The sequence below is a fragment of the Pseudopipra pipra genome, chromosome 5 (genome assembly GCF_036250125.1).
Source record: "Pseudopipra pipra isolate bDixPip1 chromosome 5, bDixPip1.hap1, whole genome shotgun sequence".
Taxonomy (NCBI): domain Eukaryota; kingdom Metazoa; phylum Chordata; class Aves; order Passeriformes; family Pipridae; genus Pseudopipra; species Pseudopipra pipra.
The window spans coordinates 68,941,302-68,962,151 of record NC_087553.1 but is presented as its reverse complement, the minus strand read 5'-3'; the positions used below and the strand labels follow the sequence as shown (position 1 = coordinate 68,962,151).

The window sequence follows — 20,850 nt, the reverse complement described above, 5'->3', positions numbered from 1 at the left end:
AACTGTCTTGATAACAGAGGAGATTTACATTACAGAATGCTTTGATTTGGAGGCAAGAGAGCACAGAACCAGGAGTACTGGAAGAAGGGCAATTGTAGAAGGTTGAATCATTGTTAGTGAACTTTTAGACGTCTTTCAGCTGCTTCCTTGTCCCTTATGCACCTCTCTGACACCTTGTTGGTTTGTTTTGGTTTTTACAAACTGGGAGATCTTTGGTCTAAGAGTCACCTGGCAGTAACTGCATCTTTCATGTGAATTCTGTGTGTGAGTTGGCTTTTCTCCTTCATCTTGTACTGTCTTGAATGAGATATAATGTCTGTCATGGTTTAATCCCAGCCAGCACACCGACAATGTCTCACCTTCCCCTCCACTGCAGAGGGAGAGGATTGGGAAAGTGAAAGTGAGAAGACTAATGGGTTGAGAGAAGACAATTCAATGGAACAGCAAAGAAAGAAAATAATAATAATAATAATAATGATGGTAGTAATAATAATAATAATATTAGAATATACAAAATAAGTGATGCCCAATGTAATTGCTCACCACCTGCTGAGCCAGTTTCCAAGCAGCAGCCCTTGACCAGCTTTCCCCCACCCATTTTATACACTGAGTATGATGCCATACAGTGTGGAATATCCCTCTGATCAGCTGGGGTCAGCTGCCCTGGCCCCTCCCGACTTCTTGTGCCCCCAGTCTCATCGCTGGCAGGACATGAGAAGCTGAAAGTCCTTGATTTAGTATAAACTCTGCTTAGCAACAACTAAAACATCAGTGTGTTATCAGTTATTCTCATACTAGATCCAACACACAGAACTGTAACAGCTACTAGGAAAAAAATTAACTCTATCCCAGCCAAAGCCAGGCCAATGTCAAACTGGAGCAGGAAATGAAGCCAGGTCTAAGGTGATATCTACTCTCCAGGTAACTGAGCTGGTGCTCTGACACAGCACCTGGATTCATTTGCAGGATCTACTACAGAGAATTTCCACAGCCTCCCAATTTATGCCCTCTACCCAAATGTGGGCATGTTACCCCGGGACTCTCACATTGAGACATTCTTGGATCCTATCCCCATCAGATGTCATATAATTTCCTCTTAGAAGAACTATGGAAAAGCGTAGGAGGGCTGTTCCTCCTTCCTCATTGCAAAGCGATTGCATTCAAGCCTGAGGTAAAGCAGGACATTACTTCTAAATCCAGAACCCTCTAGCCTGGGGTTAAAGAAAACCTGTAAACCAACAGGCCATTTTCTGCAAGGAAGAGCACATGGCTCAGGTTATCTAGAGCAGGTGAAAAGCCAGCTCTGGTTACAGCCCTCCAAAATAGCTACTGGAGCAATGGAACTTACAGTGGGGAAAGGCAAGGAAAAAATCTGGGAGGACCAAAAGGTGAAAAAAAATCTGGAAGGACCTAGGGAGGGAGAAGTTGCTGTGTGCCATAGCAAGTGGCAACAGGAGACAGAGGTCCTGCCACCAGCCAGGCTGCTCCTAAGAGGAGCTAAAGCTACAGTGAGTTCCACCCTTTAGTGTTCGGTGGCCTTTGCTTCCAGCAAGGTATGGCCCTGATAAATTAAAACATAGTGAGAACTGGCTGTTCTTACTCATTCTTCAAAGTTTTTCTGGACCCCTTGGACTTTACAAGCCACAGGATGGAAAACGCTGGACAAAACCAGGAAAATAAGCAAAACAAGAGATTTATTCATGTTACTGACCATGTCACAAATGCTGTGTGCCTGGTGACAAGGGCATTTACCTCTGGGATATACACACTGAGGAGCTCAGTCCCTATCAGCTGCCTCAGTCCTCTAGGCCTGAAGGAGGCAGAAACCAGGCATAGGTAAATCCCAACATGTGTCTCAGGTGCACAGACAGCACAGGGGACAGGGAGTGCAAACCTTTCCCATCTTCTCAGTGGTTTTTAATACCAGCACCTGGGGAAGGAGCAGGTTATAATGGAGCACCCTGCAGTTAAACCCTTCACTGTTTGCTGGTGTTGTTTCACCTGGACTCGATGATCCTAAAGATCTTTTCCAACTAAAACGATGCTATGATTTCCCCTGGGGTGTTGTTAGGCCTCTTGGACTGAGCTGGCTGATGGCAGAGTCACATCCACTCCAGGAGCAGCCAGGAAAGCATCCTGCCTTCCCAGGTGGCATTTGCACTCTCTATGACTGCTCAGTAACCAGCCTCATTGAATCATTTAGGTTGGAAAAGCCTTCTGAGATCACCATTAACCCAGCACTGCCAAGCCCACCAATAACCACATCCCCAAGTGCCACATCCACATGTCTTTTAAATCCCTCCAGGGATGGTGGCTCCACCACTTCCCTGGGCCGCCTGCTCCAATGCTTGACAGGGTCCCTTTTGGTGAAGAAATTTTTCCTAATATCCGAGGCCATGATTCATCTGATATTAGCTGTCATCTGCAGCCAAGGACCATCGCACCAGGCACTGCACAAACACACAGTCAGAGAGACTCTTCCCTGAAGATTTTTCAAGCTAAACAGAGAAGACACCTGAATAAATTGCATGAAGCCTCTCTTTAAAGAGCCTGTCAGTTACACCCCTTTATAAAACCATCTGTATTAAAACAGGGAAAGACCTCTGCAAAACTTACATTCCATCTCTTTTGCTACATTCCTCAGTACAAAGCATCTGTATTTTGGCTCTGTGTCATAATTACTGCCATTATACTCTCTGTACATCACTTTAAACATTCTGCTCCCGACAGTGGCATGATATTACATGGATACTGAAGAAACTTTTGCTAATATCTAAACCTCCCCTGGCGCAACTCGAGGCCTTTCCCTCCCGTCCTGCCACTCGTCCCTTGGAAGAAGGCACCCAAACCCCCCCATCCCGCCGCTCCTCCCAGCCGCCAGGGGGCGCCGCGCGGCAGCGCGTCCCACCCCGGAAGTGACGTCATTGTTTTCCAGTGGCACTTCCCGGGGCCGCCATGGACATCCTGAAGCGCGAGATCAGCAGGAAGAGGCAGCAGCTGGAGGAGAAGGAGCTCCTGGGGGTGAGGGCGGCCAGGATGGGCACCGAGAGCCGCCCGGGGCGCGGTCCCTCGGGAGGGCGGCGGGAGTGAGGCGGGACAGGCCCGGGAAGCGGGGTCGGAGCTGCCCAGGGCGGGGATTCGCAAACCCGGGATGAGGTTTGGGAAGGAGGAGCAGGAGTGGCCCAGGATGGGATCGGGCAGGAGCCAGGAGGAGTTTGGGTGTCCTGTGGCCTTTGGGAGTGGGTTTAGTTGTTTCTTTCAGCGGCCCTTGGTGAGCAGAGCGTGGTTTGTGTCCTCACCGCAGTCCTCCCTCGTGTCCGCGGCAGAGGGAGGGTCTGAGAGCTCTGTGTGTGTGCCTAAAAACCCCACAGCAAAGCAGAGCACTGTCCGAATTTGGGTTTGGCATCAGAGGCTCTTATAGGTCAGGCGGGCAAATAACGAAGTAGAAGTCACAGTTCATTCTAATGAAACAAAATGCCTTGAGGTGACCACTTTTTCTAGCTGTTGTGTGTCTGGCATGTCTCTTCAAGTACATTTCTACAAGAAAGCTTGTAAAATACTCTGTACAAAAGGTGATTTTTCCCATCTCCTTGATTTAATGTAAAATGATGCCTTTTATGTGGTTTGTCTAAACAACCTGGGCCCAGTTGTGCACATCTGAAGTGAAGCTTTACAACAACAACAACCACAAAGGCCTTTACATGGCAAAAAACGTGTTCCTTTTAAAGTGCTGGCGAGCACATTGTGTGTTTGAATCTGCTTATACATATAACCTGTAAAGTCACTCTGTATTGCTGATTTCAGAGGTGCTTCCAGCTAGTTCTGTTTCCGTGGAAAAGACCCTTTCCCGTCTCTGGGAAAGGATGTAGCTGAATCCACCAAACAAAGTAAGAAAGTGTGAGCTGGTTTTACATAACCACACGAAACTGTGAACTGGTGACAGCTCTCCTCTCTTTTAGGGAAGTAAGAAGTATTTCAAGCGCAGTGAGTTAGCTAAAAAGGAAGAGGAGGCCTACTTCCAGAGATGTGGCTACAAGGTATGGAAACTGTTCTTCCAGGGCTTTGTGTGTTTGCTTTAAAGTCTGCATTTTATTATCAATTTTAGTGTCAATGTTGTTAATGATAATTGTTGTTCTTTGTTCAATCTGTTAATGTTATACATTAGCCTGTAAATGAGAAGCCACCTGGAGAGGTATGAGTTTCCAAAACCATTTTCAATGCAGGAAAAAGATATGCATGATATGCAGCTACTTAAGTTTGCGTTATGGTTTGGCTTTTATTTCTTCTTTTATTTTATTTATTTCTTTTTTGTGGAAAGCATGAAGTGGCTCGGGATCAAAGCTTGTCTTCCTTTATTTTTTAAACTGTGCTGTTAGGCATGAACATTGGATCTGATGTAGCCACCTTCCCCACCCTTACCGGGAAATAAATGGATACATGTGGATAATTTTACCCATTTGGACAATTTTCATGGTCTTGTCAAAATGTACAAAAGAAATCAGTATAGTGTGGGTGCACATCAAAGAGATCTGCCAACTTTCATGTGTTTGTATTTGGGTTTTGGCCATCGACCATCCAGCATTGGAACTGTGCAACAACAGCACTTGTGTTCTTGCTGGCAAAAATATTAGAAACAATTGGTGACCTTGGGGGCATTTTGCAACAAATGAGTGATCTGGAAGGCTTTATCTGCCTTGTAATGGTGTCAGGGCAAGAGTTTACTGAAATGGAAAGAATGTTGTTGTCATTTACAAGTGTGTGTGCCTGCCTTGCCTGCCTGATGGGACATGTCTGGGAGGGGGAATGCATTCCCTGTGGAAGACAGAGTTTCATAATCTTGTTTGCTCTTACAAGGCACAAATAGGAGCTTTGTTTTCAAGTGACCTTTACCCAGTTAGTGACTTATTCAGAAACCTTGATCTGTTTGTGAATATTTGAACATCAGTGCCAAAACCATTCTTGGAACCTGCAGCAGATAATCATGAGGAAGTTCAGTGAATCTTCCAAGTGGAAATGGCTGCATGATGCTTTTTGAGCATTAAGCTTGAGTCCCTCAGAACCTCACATGGTGGCTAAAGTGGTGTCACCTGTGCTGCTGCAGCACCAGTTTTGGTGTGAAATGTAACCCTGAAAATGATTTTAAAATAAGTTACTTTGTTAAACTTAGTACCTTTCTAGAGCCTCCCAGATTTCTGCATTTGTTCTTCACTCTGTTAGTGAGATGTGGAACACAGACTGATTTCTTTTTATATGCAGGTGCGTTTTTGCTTTGCTTAGACTTGATAAGTTGTAATAATTTCACTTGCTTAAAGAAAGCACTGAAAGAAAAATAACTGTGGTAAAAATACTGCTTGTAATTTGGAGTCCAGCTGACAGAGTGGATCAAACCTTTTCCCCCAATGCTGCTGTCTCTTTATGATTTCAAGAATGTTTGTAAGTTAAAATTTGTATGTATCCTTCTGCCACGGGAGTATATTTCTTTTTATATATACTTTTTTTTTTACACAGTTCTTCCATATTTTCTGTCCTCTGTCAAGTCCCCCTTTCCTGCATTGATGGAAGTTTTATTTTTCCCCTCCCTTTGTGTTAAACATTGATTTGATTGTACTTCCTTGTTTGTTCCAAACGTGTGCTTGTAGGATTGATTTTTTTTTCTGTGTTTGCTAATACAGCACTGAATGTAGATATGTGGCTGAATCTTGTAGCAGGAGCCCCAGGGATGGATCTTTCCAGCCACATGGAGTCAGACTGACACCTGAGTGCAAGGCTAGCATGGTGGTGTGAAAGAATAATAAAGCTTCTTTAAAAAAATTCTGTCTAGTATGTTAATCAAACTGGTCAACCCAAATGCAGACTGGAGCTGACAGTGTGCTGCCCATGCACAGGGAAATGCTGAAGGGTGCTGTGGGATTAATTGGATTGTTTCCCTTTTAGCAAGTATGGAAAGAAAATAAATTCTAATGAGGAATTTGAGAAGAGCCAAGATGTGAGTGAGCACTGGAAATATTCCCTTGTTACAGGAATATTTCCACCAGCAATCTTCTCCTGGTTCAGAAGTGTTGAATTTGAGCTTATACAGGGACCTGTAGCTACACGGCTGCTGTCTCAAAGTGACTTTGATCAAAGAGTTGATTTGCATTATTAAAATATTGTGTAATGAAGAAGGAATGCTCTGTTTGAGTCAGGGACCTTCTTTTGGATTAAGAGGAGTTGTTAATGAGATCCTCGTCCTATGAGGAGTTGTAGGTATCTTTTTTTTTTCTTTTGAACCTGGAAAGCTTGATAGAAAGATGCATTACCCAAAACGAGCACCCCTCAAAACCCAACAGGAGCTGTGGATCACTGCTAATTGTGCTCAGGTCACTGAAGCTGTAGGTAATAAACACTTTAACTGACCCTGGAAGAAGCAGCTCCACTCTCTCCTTGCCCTTCGGTTTTCATTCTTGCCCCTGTGTCCTTCCACGTGCTGTGCCTGGTGAGCTGGATGAGGAGGTGAAGTGGCCTGGGAATGGTACCTGTATTTGTGGTCGTCAGATTATTTTCTGATTGAATCATTTTCCCCCTCTGGTTTATCACACAGCGATGCAAATGCTTTTGCATGGGTAAGGAGGATGAAGCAGGGGCAGGAATCAACAGGTGGATTTGCTATTTTTGGCACCAGTGCTGGCATCTGCCTGCTAAAGTGACTGCCAGACTTTAGCAAATTGTCCTTTCTGTTTGCTCTAGAGACTACTTCCTGCAACCTGCAGAAGTGTTAGTTAATTACTGATAGTATCAAGAACTTTTATTGTTCTGGGAAATTCAATTACAGACCATAAAACTATGAAACTAAAGTTTTATATTGTCCTATTAAAGTTTGTGTCCCGGAGTTCTGTATCTTTACATTGACTTACCTCATTTAGCATCAATGTATGGGCTTATTTCCATCACACATTAGTAACTATGTCTGTTAAATGTAGGTACAGCAGCAGGAAGAGGAGGAGAAACCACTGGCTGCATCAAATCCAGTGCTGGAACTGGAACTGGCAGAAGAAAAGTTACCAATGACCCTTTCCAGACAGGAGGTAAAAGTCAATCTCCATAAACAGACCCCTAGACTTTAAAGCAAATGTATCTTAAATTTCTTGTTAGGGCTGATATTTCTTCCAGTGACCTGTAGTTCTTATGACAGTTTTATTAAATAATAAGCTTCCATTTTTACAGTCAGCAATTAGTGATTATCTTTGCTCATCAAAGGCCTGCTCTCCAAATGAATGCAGGGGAGATACAGATGGGTAGAGCCTTTTTGTTATATGGATTTACACAGATGCTTTATAACATTTTACAGCTCTTTCAGATGACTTCTGGAGTAGTATTCTGAATATTAGCATTATCCTTGGATAATACTGATGATGGCATGCTGACTTTCTCCAAGAAAAGAGCTTTCTCCAGCTTCTTTTCTTTGTAGCATATTGGTCTGAACCAAATTTAGAAACTAAGTTTTGGAAGTTCACCTTGACCTCTAGAAGAAACAGTCCTGAAGCCAGAGCAGCTGGGGCATTCTTTGCCTTTCTGAGGATAAAAATGCCTGTGTGGATGTACGTTCACAAACAGATCCATACCCCAAAGCAGGAAGTTCAGAAGTGCAGAATTAACTCTAATCTTGGAAGTACTGAAATTCACAGCTGAGGTCATCCAAGAATGTCATGTGTCCCCTTAATTTTGCAGGATACTCACTGTTTTTTACAAGAGTTGTAACACAGACTGTTGGGTTCATGTTTGGTTTGGGGTGTGGTCTGCACGTCCTGTTTACACACTTTCTCTCTGCTATTGATGCACTTGGTGTGCATGTTTTGGTCCAGGTTTAGGTATTGCTGTGCCAGAGCTCTTTCCATCCCTGTTGTTTTGGATACATTTGCAAGTTAAATGTTTGCCAGCATACAGCAAGACACCCAGACTGAATAAACGAAATAAGGTCTCAATATTAATTTAGTTTCTTGTTGTCCAACCAGTCTGTTTGCATAGTGAGGTGGTGACATGAAATGAAGTGTAAGCCCAATTATCAATTGTATCAATTAGCCTATTGTTTGATAGACTAAGTGAATTTAGTTCAGTTGTTTAGTTTCATTGGTTAATTCAGAGATGGAGCTGTTCAGCCTGGAGAAGAGAAGGTTGCGTGGAGACCTCGTAGCAGCCTTCTGGTATCTGAAGGGGCCTACAAGGAAGCCAGAGAGGGACTTTTTGCCAGGAACTGTAGTGACAGGACAAGGGGGAATGATTTCAAACTGAAAGAGAGTAGGTTTAGATTAGATGTTAAGAAAAATTTGCTCTCAGGGTGGTGAGGTACTGAAACAGGTTGCTCAGAGAAGCTGTGGATGCCCCATCCCTGGAAGCATTCAAGGCCAGGTTGGATGGGGCTCTGAGCAGCCTGGTCTAGTGGAAGGTGTCCCTGCCCCATGGCCTGGGTGTTGGAACCATATGATCTTTAGGGTCCCTTACAGCTCAGACCATTCTATGAATCTATGAATAATGGTAAGAATACAGAAATTTATCAAGCAATGCATGAAATAAGGAATTGGGAGAATAAAGTTCAGTTTTTGGCTCTGTCTGTGACTTTGCAAATCAGTTGAGGGAGGCTTTTTTCACCTCTGTTATATCTCCTTTTTAGTAGTAACCATTCGGTTATGGGACTGCATATTTTCCAAATGCTTAAGGATGGGAGTTTTCAGCAGATCATCTTGTAGCTGTGCTGGGACAACCTGCACCCCAGTTAGTATTTTTATTGCCCAGGCAAATAAGTGAGTGAGATAATCATCAAGTTCCTTTGTGATTTTGAAAACGGTCTTTAGGCTCTGCTAGAGGGATGATTTTTGTGTATTTGTTTAAACAAGTCAGAGCAGGAAGAAGTTAGGCTGTGTCAAACAGCCTGGGATTTTATGCAAAATTTAGATCGGTAATATTTGGAATGACCTTTCCCTGAAATACCGTGGGAATTTTATATTTAGATTGTAAAGTGTCTGGAACATTTTTCTACTGCTTAAAATACTGCCATTTCCTCTGCAGTCCAGCTCAGCTTGTTATTCTAAGCAAAGTAAATAAATCTATCATTCTGGGTTTTATTTTGCTTCCTTTATGCTTCAGGGAATGCTTTGATTCTTTTCAGGTTATCAGGAGGTTACGAGAGAGGGGTGAGCCCATCAGGCTCTTTGGAGAAACAGATTATGATGCATTTCAGCGTCTGAGGAAGATAGAAATTCTTGCACCTGAAGTGAACAAGGTAAGACTGGCTCTTACTTACTTAGTTGTAGTGGGATAATCAATGAGTAACCCAAAAAAAGTTACTGAAAATCAGTTTAAGTAACTTAATTTTTAGGAAAGAAAGATAATACAGAGCAAAGAGAACTATCTGCTCTATCTCATTTATTGCCTGAGGAACTATGTTAAATGTCAGTTTTGTGCACAATTACAATTACATTAGAATTCAACCCCAGAAACCTTCCAGGCCCTTGTCATTTGGAAAAGGGGCCTTCAGGTGACACTAATACCCCAGCCTGTGCTGCTCCTGTTTTTAACCAACAAAGAACAGTCATTTACTGTTAAAACAATCCTGTGTTTGTGATTATGTGCATCCCTGAGAAGCTGCAGGTAAGGAAGAGCAGGACTGCATCCTGTCTGTGTGGCATATAAACGATTTTTCAAATCCCTGGATTCCAGAGCTATAGCTTGTTACAGAAACTTCAATTTTTCCACCTTCTCTTTAAAGTAGCCATCAGTTCAAAAACTGACTAAAAGATATAATCAATTTATTCCTGTTAAAAATGATCAGTTGAGGAGATTCAGTTGGGGTTTGCTTTGCATTTACTGTTAACCAAATTTGTAACCCTACTAAGAGAGTGATGTTTTGGATTTTCTTCCCTAATTTTTGGCAACCTGAATTGTTTTAAATGTTGTTGCTGGAGCTGCCCATAAAAGGAAAGCCTTTTCCTCTTCAAGTCTTTAAAATAAACAGATCCGAATGTTTAAAAATAAAAATTCTGCTAATGAAAGCTTCCCCTTGAGTGGCACGGATGACAGTAATAGATGTATTAGGAAATAGTCAGTTCATAAATAGGACTGTATTGGATTTGTGTGTTACATGTTTCAGCCACTCCTTTTGCTGTCTGGGGGGGATTCTGTATGTTGCTTAGTCACCACCAGTTTGTGGTTCAGACGTTTTTAGACTACTGAATGATTAATAGAAACGTTCCAGACAGCCAAGTATGATGATGGAAGAGGGGAAATAACTGTGCATATCCATTCCCTGTGGAGTGGCTGAATTTATCTGAGGGTAAGAACTGTCATACTCCCTTATGGAGCTTTATATTTTATGTCTCAAGACAGGAATGCAAATCTCCCAACTGTGTCTAAGGCGAGTCTCTTGTTCTATTTAAAAGCAGCTTTTAACTTTGTATATATGGTTTTAAACTGATTCTGGTTTTGTAATCACCTATTCTATATCAGAGGCTTTAAAACACTTAATATATATAAAACACCCTGGTATGTTTAAATAATTTGTAATAAAAGGAAACAACATAAATGTTTTCTGTGATAGTACTGAAGGAGTGTTAAACCATGACAGAGTGTTACCTTATTTCAGCTTTTTTTAGGGCAGATCTAAAGACTTGTAGAGCTGATGATGGTTATGGTCTGTTTTCTGTTTATGTTGGGGTGGTTCAGTCCATTGCTTGGAGACAATGTCTTAAAGAAAGTCCTAGAAGCTGATTCCGTCCTCCATGCTTTTTTGGCAAAAACACTGTAAAAAGTCTTTTTGATGGGTATGAACATTGCAGAAGTTCATGCACCTGCTTTTTGTTAAGTGCTGAAGCAATCCTTGGAATTTAGTTTAAAGTCAGACAACAAAGCTAAACCCTTAGTGCATGTTTTTACAGAATTTGGCTTTTCTTAAACAGCAGTTGAATGCTCACAGTGGCAGTATTGAACTGCTTTTATTTACTTGAGGATTTTTTCCTAAATTATTCATTTTTTTAATCTTTTCTAGGGCTTGAGAAATGACCTGAAGGCTGCTTTGGATAAGATTGATCAGCAGTATCTGAATGAAATTGTAGGCGGCCAAGAAGCAGGAGACGACGACTCCCAGAATGACCTGAAAGTCCATGAGGAGAACACTACTATTGAAGAACTAGAAGTATGGGATGGTTATATCTTAATTAAGGGATTTTAGATGTAGCATGTTGTTGTGAGAAAGCTTCAGGATCGTTTAGACAAAGTTAACCTTGTTTTCAACAGCTAACTGAGGCATTCTGAAGTATCATTAAATAGGGAATTCAGGTTTCTAAGGCTTGAGTTGCATCGTAGGTGCTCACAGTAGACAAGTGAAAACTCAGATGGTCTTTGTTCACAGCACTTCATCAGAAAGGGGACAGGTGTTGCCTCAAAAGACAGTGATGCAGTTAGGATTCCTTCTGCAGGTGTTTCAGAGGTAGAGAATTTATTAACAACACATTACCTCGTCATAAGTTCTGAAGTGTTTCCAGTGAGTATTTGAGAGGGTAGTGAGCTCAGTACCAGTGAATTATCCCTGTACAAGAAATACGGATGCTGAAAAAACAGACATACAGAAAGAATGTTTGATACATAAACATCCAGGATGGAAAAAAAAGTGAACATCAGGAGGCAGATCACAGGAAATACAAGAAGTGCAGAGATAATGTGTCCCAGGAACTTGAGTGCGAACAGCTACTCTATTCTGAAAGAATCCTGCAGTATTTGTGTGAGTGAGGAGAGAGTGAGTGCCATGAAATGCATTCAACACCTGGTATTTTAGGGTAATGTTTTGAAAAGCACATTAACTTGAGCTGAAGACTTTTATGCTTAATCTTCAAAACTCTTTGCAGGAGTTAATCTTAACATCCTTCCAAAAGCGTGTTTAAGAAATAATCTGATTTATAACTGAAAGCTTAAGTGAATACATTATTAGTAGGAAATAGTCTGGCTTTTTTGTTAGGGTGCCAGAAGTTCTGGTTTAAAATAACTGCAGTACCAGGATGGAAATCAGTTGTAATGGAGCTGCATTGTATTGATCTGTTAGTTCTCAAAATATCCTCTTCTTGGGGTAGTAGGGCAGGCTTGGTTTGAGCCATGAAAGCAATCTTTTTCTGAAAAAGTTTGAAAACACTGCAGTCTTAATTTTATGCTACTTCAGCTGCATTACCTTGAGCATAAATGCTTACACTGAATTGTGCTCTCAATCTAGAAGATTTTAAAAATAAAACTCACTTTGGAAATGTAAGGGCAATGGAAATACATTATAAATCCAACTATACCTACTGAAAAATGTTTCTAAAAATTGCTGTTAGTATTAACAGTTTTGAGATTTTGGCAGGAAAGTAGAATATTGGAGCATACAGCTGGTTGTGGGTTTTTTTTTTGGTGGTTTGTTATTTGGTTTTGGGTGGGTTTTTTTTTGGATTTCTTCCCTCAAATTCACAGTTACAATTAAATGATAAAAAGCCCCAGTACATCAGAGAATTGAAATAGCTTAACAAAATAATTAGGTTAATTGATGGCTTTGAGGATCTCAGAAAAGCTGTGCACCCACAGTTCCCCTTAATACGGTGCTGTCAGACAGCTGCTAATTGTGCCAATAATTTAGTAGTTAACGAATGAAGAATTACTGTTGCATTGACTTTTTAGAAGTAAATCATATGGCCTTTTTGATATAAATGTTTTTAATAGATAAATGAATGTCAGTAGCATATATAGCTGTTTGATTCTGTTTCCTAGCCAGTGTTTTGGATTTCTGGTGGAGTTTATTACAGCTCACAATGTGGTGAGCTTTGATGTGGTGGTGGTGGTGGTAAACTTCCAGACAAAGTGGAAATAATTGCTTTTTTCCCCCTGTTTTAGGCTTTGGGAGAATCCTTAGGACGTGGTGATGACCACTATGATATGGACATCATAACAAAGTTCTTGAAGGTAACAAACTCTTTTGGATTAATTATTCTGTAACTGTGTCATATTTTTACCACCATGCAGATACATTTCATGAATAGAAGGGTTGGTTTAAGCTGCCTGAGGAAAAAACTCACACATTGTGCTTAAGATGTGGGGTTTTTGACCTGCTTGGCACTCCACAGCCTTTGTTAGTCACAGCAGTGACTTCTGCTAGACCTGGGAAAGAGCTCTTGGGAAAGCAGTGTTCTTCAAAATCTGGTCCTGCTTTTCCAGACAAAACAAACACAGTTTTGATTTCCATGTGATAATTGAGGCACTTTTATGTAGTTGCCTCTCTGTAGTCCTGTGGCATCAAAACCTTCTGAGGAGTTTCCCAGGAACAGTGCAAACTGAATTGGAACGTCATCTGATACTGTTATGTGGAATAAGAGAATTTTAAAGTCCACAGGTTCAAGTGGATAGCAGAAAATTGCTTCCTTGTTTCCTGACAAGAAGCCTGTGTTGCCTCTCATTTGAGTCAGCCAGTCTCGGTCTAACTGTTGCGATGATCAAAGTCACAGCAAGAGTTGAAGCTTTAATGTGTGTGTATACATTTAAGACAGGAGGGTTGTTCCTGCATCCTTGCCTGTCCTTCTGAAGGAGGCTCTTACCTTCTTAACTAGTTTTGCCGTGGTGGCTTAACCCGCTGTTCCCGTCTGATTTGCCGGGGAAGTCACTAGATGGCACCATGACACAAATGTGCTTCGTCCCGTGCAGTTTCTTCTTGGAGTTTGGGCCAAGGAGCTGAATGCCAGAGAAGATTACGTGAAACGGGGAGTGCAGGGGAAGCTGAACAGCGCCACTCAGAAACAGACGGAGTCCTACCTGAGGCCACTCTTCAGAAAACTCCGGAAAAGGGTGAATCACCTCTAAATGTCACTTTAACCCAGCATTAGTACCCTTTCCTAAGGCAGTGTTATCTTTTCTGAAGGAGAGAAGCGAGTTGATCAGAGTTTCTGTCTCTAGAGCCCATGATGCCTAGTTCTGACTTCATCTTGATCAGTGAGACCTTCTGCCTACCCACTGCTTTTCCAGGTGTTGCTTAAAACATCACCTGTTCATTGGGTTGCAAACACGATGGGGAATTGGGGTTGCATTTTGCACTTTGCCACTAACTACCAGGTGTAACCACTTAATCTCTTCTGCTTCAGATCCTTCATCTAAATAACAAAGATATTTTCCTTTATTAAAGTCCTCAAGCAAAGGTGGTTGTTAAACTTTGTATAAATGCTGAGCAGTATGATTTTCCAGAGCCGCTATTCTGAAGTAAATGTCTTTTTTTTCTTTCTTTTTTCCCCCTCTCCTGTAGACACTTCCTGCAGACATCAAAGAATCAATAACAGATATTATTAAATTCATGTTGCAAAGAGAATATGTGAAGGTACGTTTGTTTGCACTCTTTCAGCATGTTCGGACTGTCTGATTGTAAAAGAAGGAGTTTATTGCTTAAACATTCCCATTTTTTTAATTTTGAAGATACATAGCTGGAAATACGACATCTACTCAAACAAAATGAAAAACTGCTGATAAATGTTAGGCTCCAAGTAGAGTTTGATCCACAGCCCGATAGAAGATCTTTTGAGGTTTGTGAAACTGCATATCTTTGCAAACATGAAGAGAATTTTTCTGGGAGATGGTTTAAGTTGCAGAGGAATCCTCTATAGGAAAACTGATATTGTAAGGTTAAATGAAGGTATTGAATGAATAGTAATAGGTGTTGATTAATTAATTATAAATTGATTGAGGTGAACTGAGTTACTGAATATGAGATACTGTCCCGTTCCTTGGCTATGCTCACATTAGCTGGCCTGGTAAGGTTGAGGTAAGTTAATGAAAAGATTTTTTGGACAAAGGCTGCTCACTGGAGGAGGCAGAAGTACCTTGGGACACAAGATCAAAGGCAGTGTTAGGTTTTGTTTGTAGCTGCCTTCTGAAGTGGAACTCAGATACTGGTAGCATTTGCTTAAGCAGCTCATGCATGCAGAGGAAATAGAGCTGTGTTTTGCCTTTAAATTTTTAGTATTTCTTTTTATTCAAGTAATCAAGCAAACCTGTTTTTGACACTGAAAAAAATTTAAGATGGCCTAAGACAAGTTTAATCCAAATCATGTGAAACTAGAAGTGAATGTGTGGGATAGATAGAGGGGTTTTGTTTTGGGGCATCTTTTTTTCTTTTGGTTGTCATCATTAGATGGAAATTCCCTTTCCGATGCCTTCTCAAAGTAAGGAGCATGCAGGAATATGGTATATCTCTGGGTTAATCAGCTGTGCTCCTCTTTCCTGGAAGTGCTTGGCTTAAAGTAAATGTCACAGATTTTGGAGGACTTGAGTGCACATTTGGAAGTTTTGGTGTTTTGGTTTTTTTTTTAAATTAGACTAATTTTCCATTTTGCTTCTTGAGAGACTTGTCTCTTTTTGCCTGCTGTTGTCTTCTGTGCTTTTTGCTTTGTGCATCCTAGTGAATACTGCCAGCAACAAATTCTTACTGCTTTGTTAGTTGAAATGCTTGAATGATTTTAATTTTGTGTTGACAGCAGGCAAATGCCAGAATGCAGGTTGCCCACTCAGCCTTAATTAACCCTGTTGTGACAGTCCTGGAGGTCTTTAATTGCATGTTCACATACTGTGTTTCATGACAAAACTGTATTTAATTCAGCAAGTAGGTGTTTGACTAAGACTATTCAGATTCTGCCTCATGTAGACGGTGACTAAGTCCTGTCCCTTCTCTAGATTTACTTTTAGCTCTGTCTGCAGCCCCCTGTCTTGTTCGTTATTCACATCCCAGTTTGCTCAGTGCCAATTGGAAAGAATCTGCACCCACTGGTCATGATTGCTACTTCTTATTGTCTAGTTTCTGAATAGGAGGTGATAAATGAACTCTTTATCAGTGAGTTTTGTAGCTGCTCTCTAATAGAGAAGGAATGTCCTGCTCCACATCCTTGAAGCTGTTTGTGTAATTGTATCTATAAACCCAGTGTCTGTCCTCACTTGCTGCTTCTAAGTTGGCATGATTTTTTTTTTTAGCTCAATATTTCTCTTCCTTTCTCTCTTTCTTCCAGTTAATTTTCCTTTTGAGTTTTATCCCTATTCTTCCCCGGGGATGTTTTGTGCTACAGCTTTAGAAATGGGATCTGCTATCTTGATCAGGAAATTTCAGATTGATTTACTGCTGCTACGGCTCTGGTCATAAACATTGTCACAAATGTGCTTATTTAACCCGAGATGGCCGAGCTGAAAACAGTCCCAGTAAAAAGTGAATAAAACCCAGAAAAAAAAAGAATAAAACCCAGTTTTAATCAAGGTAGTAAGACTGCCATATCCAGTGCTTTTTTTTTTTTCCTCAGTCAAGTCCATAGTCCTTGCTTCCCTCAGATTTCAGCACGAATCATGTCGGGAAGGTGTGTTGTGTAATTGGTTGATGTTGTGCAACGAGACCCAAATCAGGGAGACTGGAGTGGGTGTTTTACTGTGTCTGGCAATGCAAAAATGCTCTGCTCCCTGCTGCTCTTCCTGTTTTTGCTGAGAGTGCCTGCACTTACTTCTTCAGGCCAACGATGCCTATCTCCAGATGGCCATTGGGAACGCTCCCTGGCCCATCGGTGTCACCATGGTCGGCATCCACGCGAGAACGGGACGGGAGAAGATCTTCTCCAAGCACGTAGCCCATGTCCTGAACGACGAAACCCAGAGGAAATACATACAGGTAATGTTGGCTTTGGAAATCCAACAGGTTTGCTTTTGAAGTTGGGGGATCTTGGAGAAATACTAGTTTCAGGTGGTGTGGTAAAAGAGGCCTGGAAACAGGTGTTTTAGTTTGGCTCAGGAATAACATCCAGTTAATGGGTAGCTTATCCTGAACCTGAAGGCTCTTCAGTTCTGGGCCAGGAACAGTGTAATGGGTTTTTCTGAACACCAAAGCAGTTGTGAATCATGCTTGATTCTCCTGAGGTCCTTCACTGCTTAACTCGTGGTTTAAACACCATGCACAGAATTTAATTCCATGAAATACAGTCCTTCTGACTATTTCTGCAACTAGATAAATGCATTCATAAATTAATTCAATTTTCAAACATGTCTCTAACAATCTGGGCTCAAAATTCCAGGTTTAGTTCCTCCTGTGCATCTTCATAGTCGTGTTGTGAACTTTTGGTTGTGGAATTTGTAGCAGTGCTGTTTTTCTCCTCTACCCTTTCAGCATAGTGGTTGGACAGGTCTGAGGAAACAAGTTTTCTCTCCTTGTATTGTTAAATGTATTTGCCTTTTGCTAGTTGCAGTTTTGTTGAGATAAAGACCTTCTGGCTTAACTCTGAATCCTCCAGAGCAGCATCTTGGAGCTCAGAGCTTCTGGCAGGGGCGGTTTACAGAAATGTCTTCCTGATGAAGAGGCAGGACTCCTGTTGCTTTTCATCTTCTGCAGATGTTTGGAAGAAAATTGCTTGCAAAATGCAACTTCACCTTTCTGCTCTGAGTCTCTTTGTTTTGGGGCTACAAGTATAACTTTTGCTTTCTCTTCAACTATAGTTTTCAATATCATAACCTGAAAAATTATCATTGTGAATCACAGAATATGCTGAGTTGGAAGAGACCCACAAGGACCATCGAGTCCAACCCTTATTCCTGTACAGGACTCTCCCCAATAGTCACACCATGCCTGAGAGGATCATCCAGACCCTTCTTGAGCTCTGCCCGGCTTGGTGCTGTGACCACTTCCCTGGGGAGCCTGTTCCAGTGCCCAACCACCCTCTGGGGGAAGAATCTTTTTCTGATATCCAACCTAAACCTCCCCTGACACAACTGCAGGCCATTCCCTCAGGTCTTGTCACTGTGCTCCCAGCAGTTATGTGAAATTAACATGTTTCTGATTTACAGCGACCCTGGGATCATAACATCCCAAACAAGGAGTTGTTCTGGTGCTGGGACATACTTTCCATTCTTGCCTGTGTTGAAAAGGCCAAAGCATCTTCTGTTGAATCATTTTTCCCTTAGTGAAGAGCTGCCTTCCATGATGAGTGTCTAATGACAGGGACAGGACTTGGAGTACATGGGTACATGTCACTTGGAGTACATGTCACTGCTAAATTACACTTCCACCACAGCAGTTTGCTTTCTTCTTTGTTAGACTTTTCTGTATGACTTGAAAGAAAATAATCACAGGGTTTCTGTCACGTTGGTTTTTGGCAGCAGATGCCTTGAAAGAACTGAAAAGTCCACATTCTGTCTTTCTCCTTGATTGCTTCTTCAGTTTGCCTTTGGAGTGTCACGTGTGGTACCACATTTCTCCTCCTGAGAAGTGTTTGGCTCTATTATCTTGGCTGTGCAGCTTGTCTTGGTTTCATAAGTTGCTATTTGCTCTTTAGAATTACTTTTAATATTCAGCTTTCTTTTAAATATATTTTGTGGTGATATCATTTTCTCCCTTGGTGATAAAGAGGCATTAAAGCATTTCTGTGATTCTTCACTATGAATCTTACCATGTTTCTATGGTTATGCCCCAGACTTCTCTTATTTCGGAGAGAACTTGACAATTTGCAGGGAGAAAGGTTAATAAAAGTTAAATTGAAAAAAAAACACCCCCCAAAAAAAATCCCAAGCTCAAAATAGCAGCCTATTCTTATTTAATTCTTCTTGTTAAGCTTAAAAATACTGTAGGCCGTTGTGTTTATTTGACAGCTGCAGCTTTATTACAGATGCTTTATTATGGAATTGTCCTTGTTCTGTTAATTCCTAGGGGCTGAAGAGGCTCATGACCATTTGCCAGAAGCACTTCCCAACAGACCCATCCAAGTGTGTGGAGTACAACGCTTTGTGAGGCTCTGCAGGGGCCAAGGCATGACTCATATTTTGGTCTCCAAGACCCAGAGAGGATGGAAGAGGCAGAGTCTGTGCTTGGACACCAAGAGGAACTTTGTGAAAAAGCAGAAAGCGGGAGATTTTCTACAGCTTCCTTTTTACAAGCCCCATTTATTTAGGTTTATTTTTAAATCTATGCTTTATGCTGAACACAACCAATACACAGCAAAGGGGGTGGGTTTTGAAGAGGTTAAGAGCAGGACAGTGACCAGGGGACAGTGGACAAGAGCCTTGCTTTTATTTCAGTTTGTTATTCAGACTGAACTGTTTCCCATATTTTAGAGCTTTAGTTGAGACACAGCCCTGCAAGGAGCATATGTGGAGCTTTTTTTTGGCTGCTTTTGCGTTGGAGACTGATGTGGGGAGATGATTAGAGGGAAGCAGTTGAATCTGAAGCTTGGTTATTTCTGTAAATATAAAGACTTTATTGGCTAATCTTTCATGTGGTATTTATCAGGAATTAAAAAAAAAGGTTTGTATATTTCTCAGCCTCAGTGCAAAGAGTTTTTGATCTTGAATGCATCTGATTTGGCTTTTTTTTTTTTTTAATATGAACCTTCTGGGCTTGAGGAACGTAATCTTATGGCTCTTGGGGCTTTCAAATCCCATTTTTATACATCTGGAGAAAATTTCAGTCTGCAGGGCATTGCAGAGAAAATAATTAGGACCTCCCATGACCATGAACAGTATTTCTAGCAGCCACAAATCTCTACCATTGTGCATCTTGACTGGGAATGGTGAAGAAACTCACGGGAATGATGGTCCAATTCTGCATAAGTAGTGAAACATTGAAAACATTGTTAGCTTTTAGCAAAACCACTTCCTGAAGAAATGTGTCAACATTCCAGTGTATGGGTTTGTCTGGGTCCTCACCTTGAGTGGCAGTGTGGAGCAGGAGCTGGTGCCCTCTTCTCAAGGAATTACCCCCTCTCCTGTGGGTGTTTCCAGTGTCCCAGTGAGATGTGGCACTGGGGGATTTGTGCTGGTAGCGAGTTTGGAGGAGTATCCTTAGGAACTTCAGGTTCTTCTGGAGACTCTTAGGTTCTGAAGTGCCTCTCTGGACACAGGAGATTTTCAGCCTGGACTGTTTGACCCCAGAGAAAATGTCAAGAGCTTAAACAGTTTAGAAGTAATAAAAGTGAGGTTGCTAAAACCTCACCAGTGCTCGGGGAGGGGCCTTTGGGGTATAGGTGGGGGCTTGTGGGGGGAAGCTGGGCAGATGTCAAGAGCATGGAAGGGTTTCATTAACAGTGGTGTCTGGTGATTTTTTTTTTGCAGTTCTCTGCACAGATATTCTTTGGAGGCTTTATTACAACAGGAAACGTGTAATGTCGCAACCTTATCCCTCTCCCCACCCAGACGGTTTCCTGAGCTGTTTCTAAATCTTCATCTTGACCTTAGTTTTGAACTCTGTAAATAATTGAGGGACAATATTGTCCCTTGTTCAGAAGAGCTGTAATTTCCCTGGAAACTGCAGCGAATGAGTAGCCAGGGGATGGTTTAAGGAGCATTCTGTCGTCTGCTTTAGGGGGAAGTGGATTCCTTGGGGCATCTGTAATAGTACTACATAGATTTTTTTTCCCCTCCTGCTTTAGAGCCAATTATTGAGCAGAGTTTTAATGGTACCCTGAGTGCCGGTTAGAGTGTGGATGCTCCTCCTGGAGGGATGTCAGTTTGGGGTTGGAATGTTTCAGTCTGATCAGGGTTTAAAGAATGTAATTCAAGCAATGTGCCTCCTTGCTGGCTGACAGTCCCTGAAATACAACCGCCTCGCTCGAATGAATCCCATGACGGAAGAACTTTATCCCCCTGCAATTCGTGGAATGGTGCTGCACGGGGAGCCGAGGAACCCAGGAGTACTTTCTCACGGCAGATCCGTGTAAGAGTTTCCAGCTGTCCGGCACGTGAGAGCCAGCCCTGGTCCTGTGGGATTGTGAGCTGGGGGGACACTGTTACAGCAGCTGCATTTCATCACCGGTTGGAGGCTCTTTGCAGCCGGATGGCCCCAAATGGCAGCTACCAGACCGT

The 20,850-nt window shown here is 41.9% G+C and overlaps 1 protein-coding gene across 2 annotated transcripts; it reads left to right on the top strand.

The window, feature by feature from the left end:
• The first annotated feature begins 2,891 nt into the window (after nucleotides 1–2,891).
• Nucleotides 2,892–19,310, top strand: PRPF18 (pre-mRNA processing factor 18). 2 transcript variants are annotated; one of them, XM_064656483.1, is made up of 11 exons: nucleotides 2,892–3,021; nucleotides 3,960–4,037; nucleotides 4,166–4,192; nucleotides 6,960–7,064; nucleotides 9,143–9,256; nucleotides 11,018–11,164; nucleotides 12,886–12,954; nucleotides 13,690–13,830; nucleotides 14,282–14,353; nucleotides 16,520–16,675; nucleotides 18,701–19,310. In XM_064656483.1, the coding sequence occupies exons 1-11, from the start codon at nucleotides 2,956–2,958 to the stop codon at nucleotides 18,779–18,781; spliced, it is 1,056 nt and encodes a 351-aa protein (XP_064512553.1). In that variant the 5' UTR covers nucleotides 2,892–2,955; the 3' UTR covers nucleotides 18,782–19,310. The 2 variants fall into 2 exon arrangements, with proteins under 2 accessions (XP_064512553.1, XP_064512554.1); XM_064656484.1 differs by lacking the exon at nucleotides 4,166–4,192.
• Nucleotides 19,311–20,850: the final 1,540 nt, after the last annotated feature.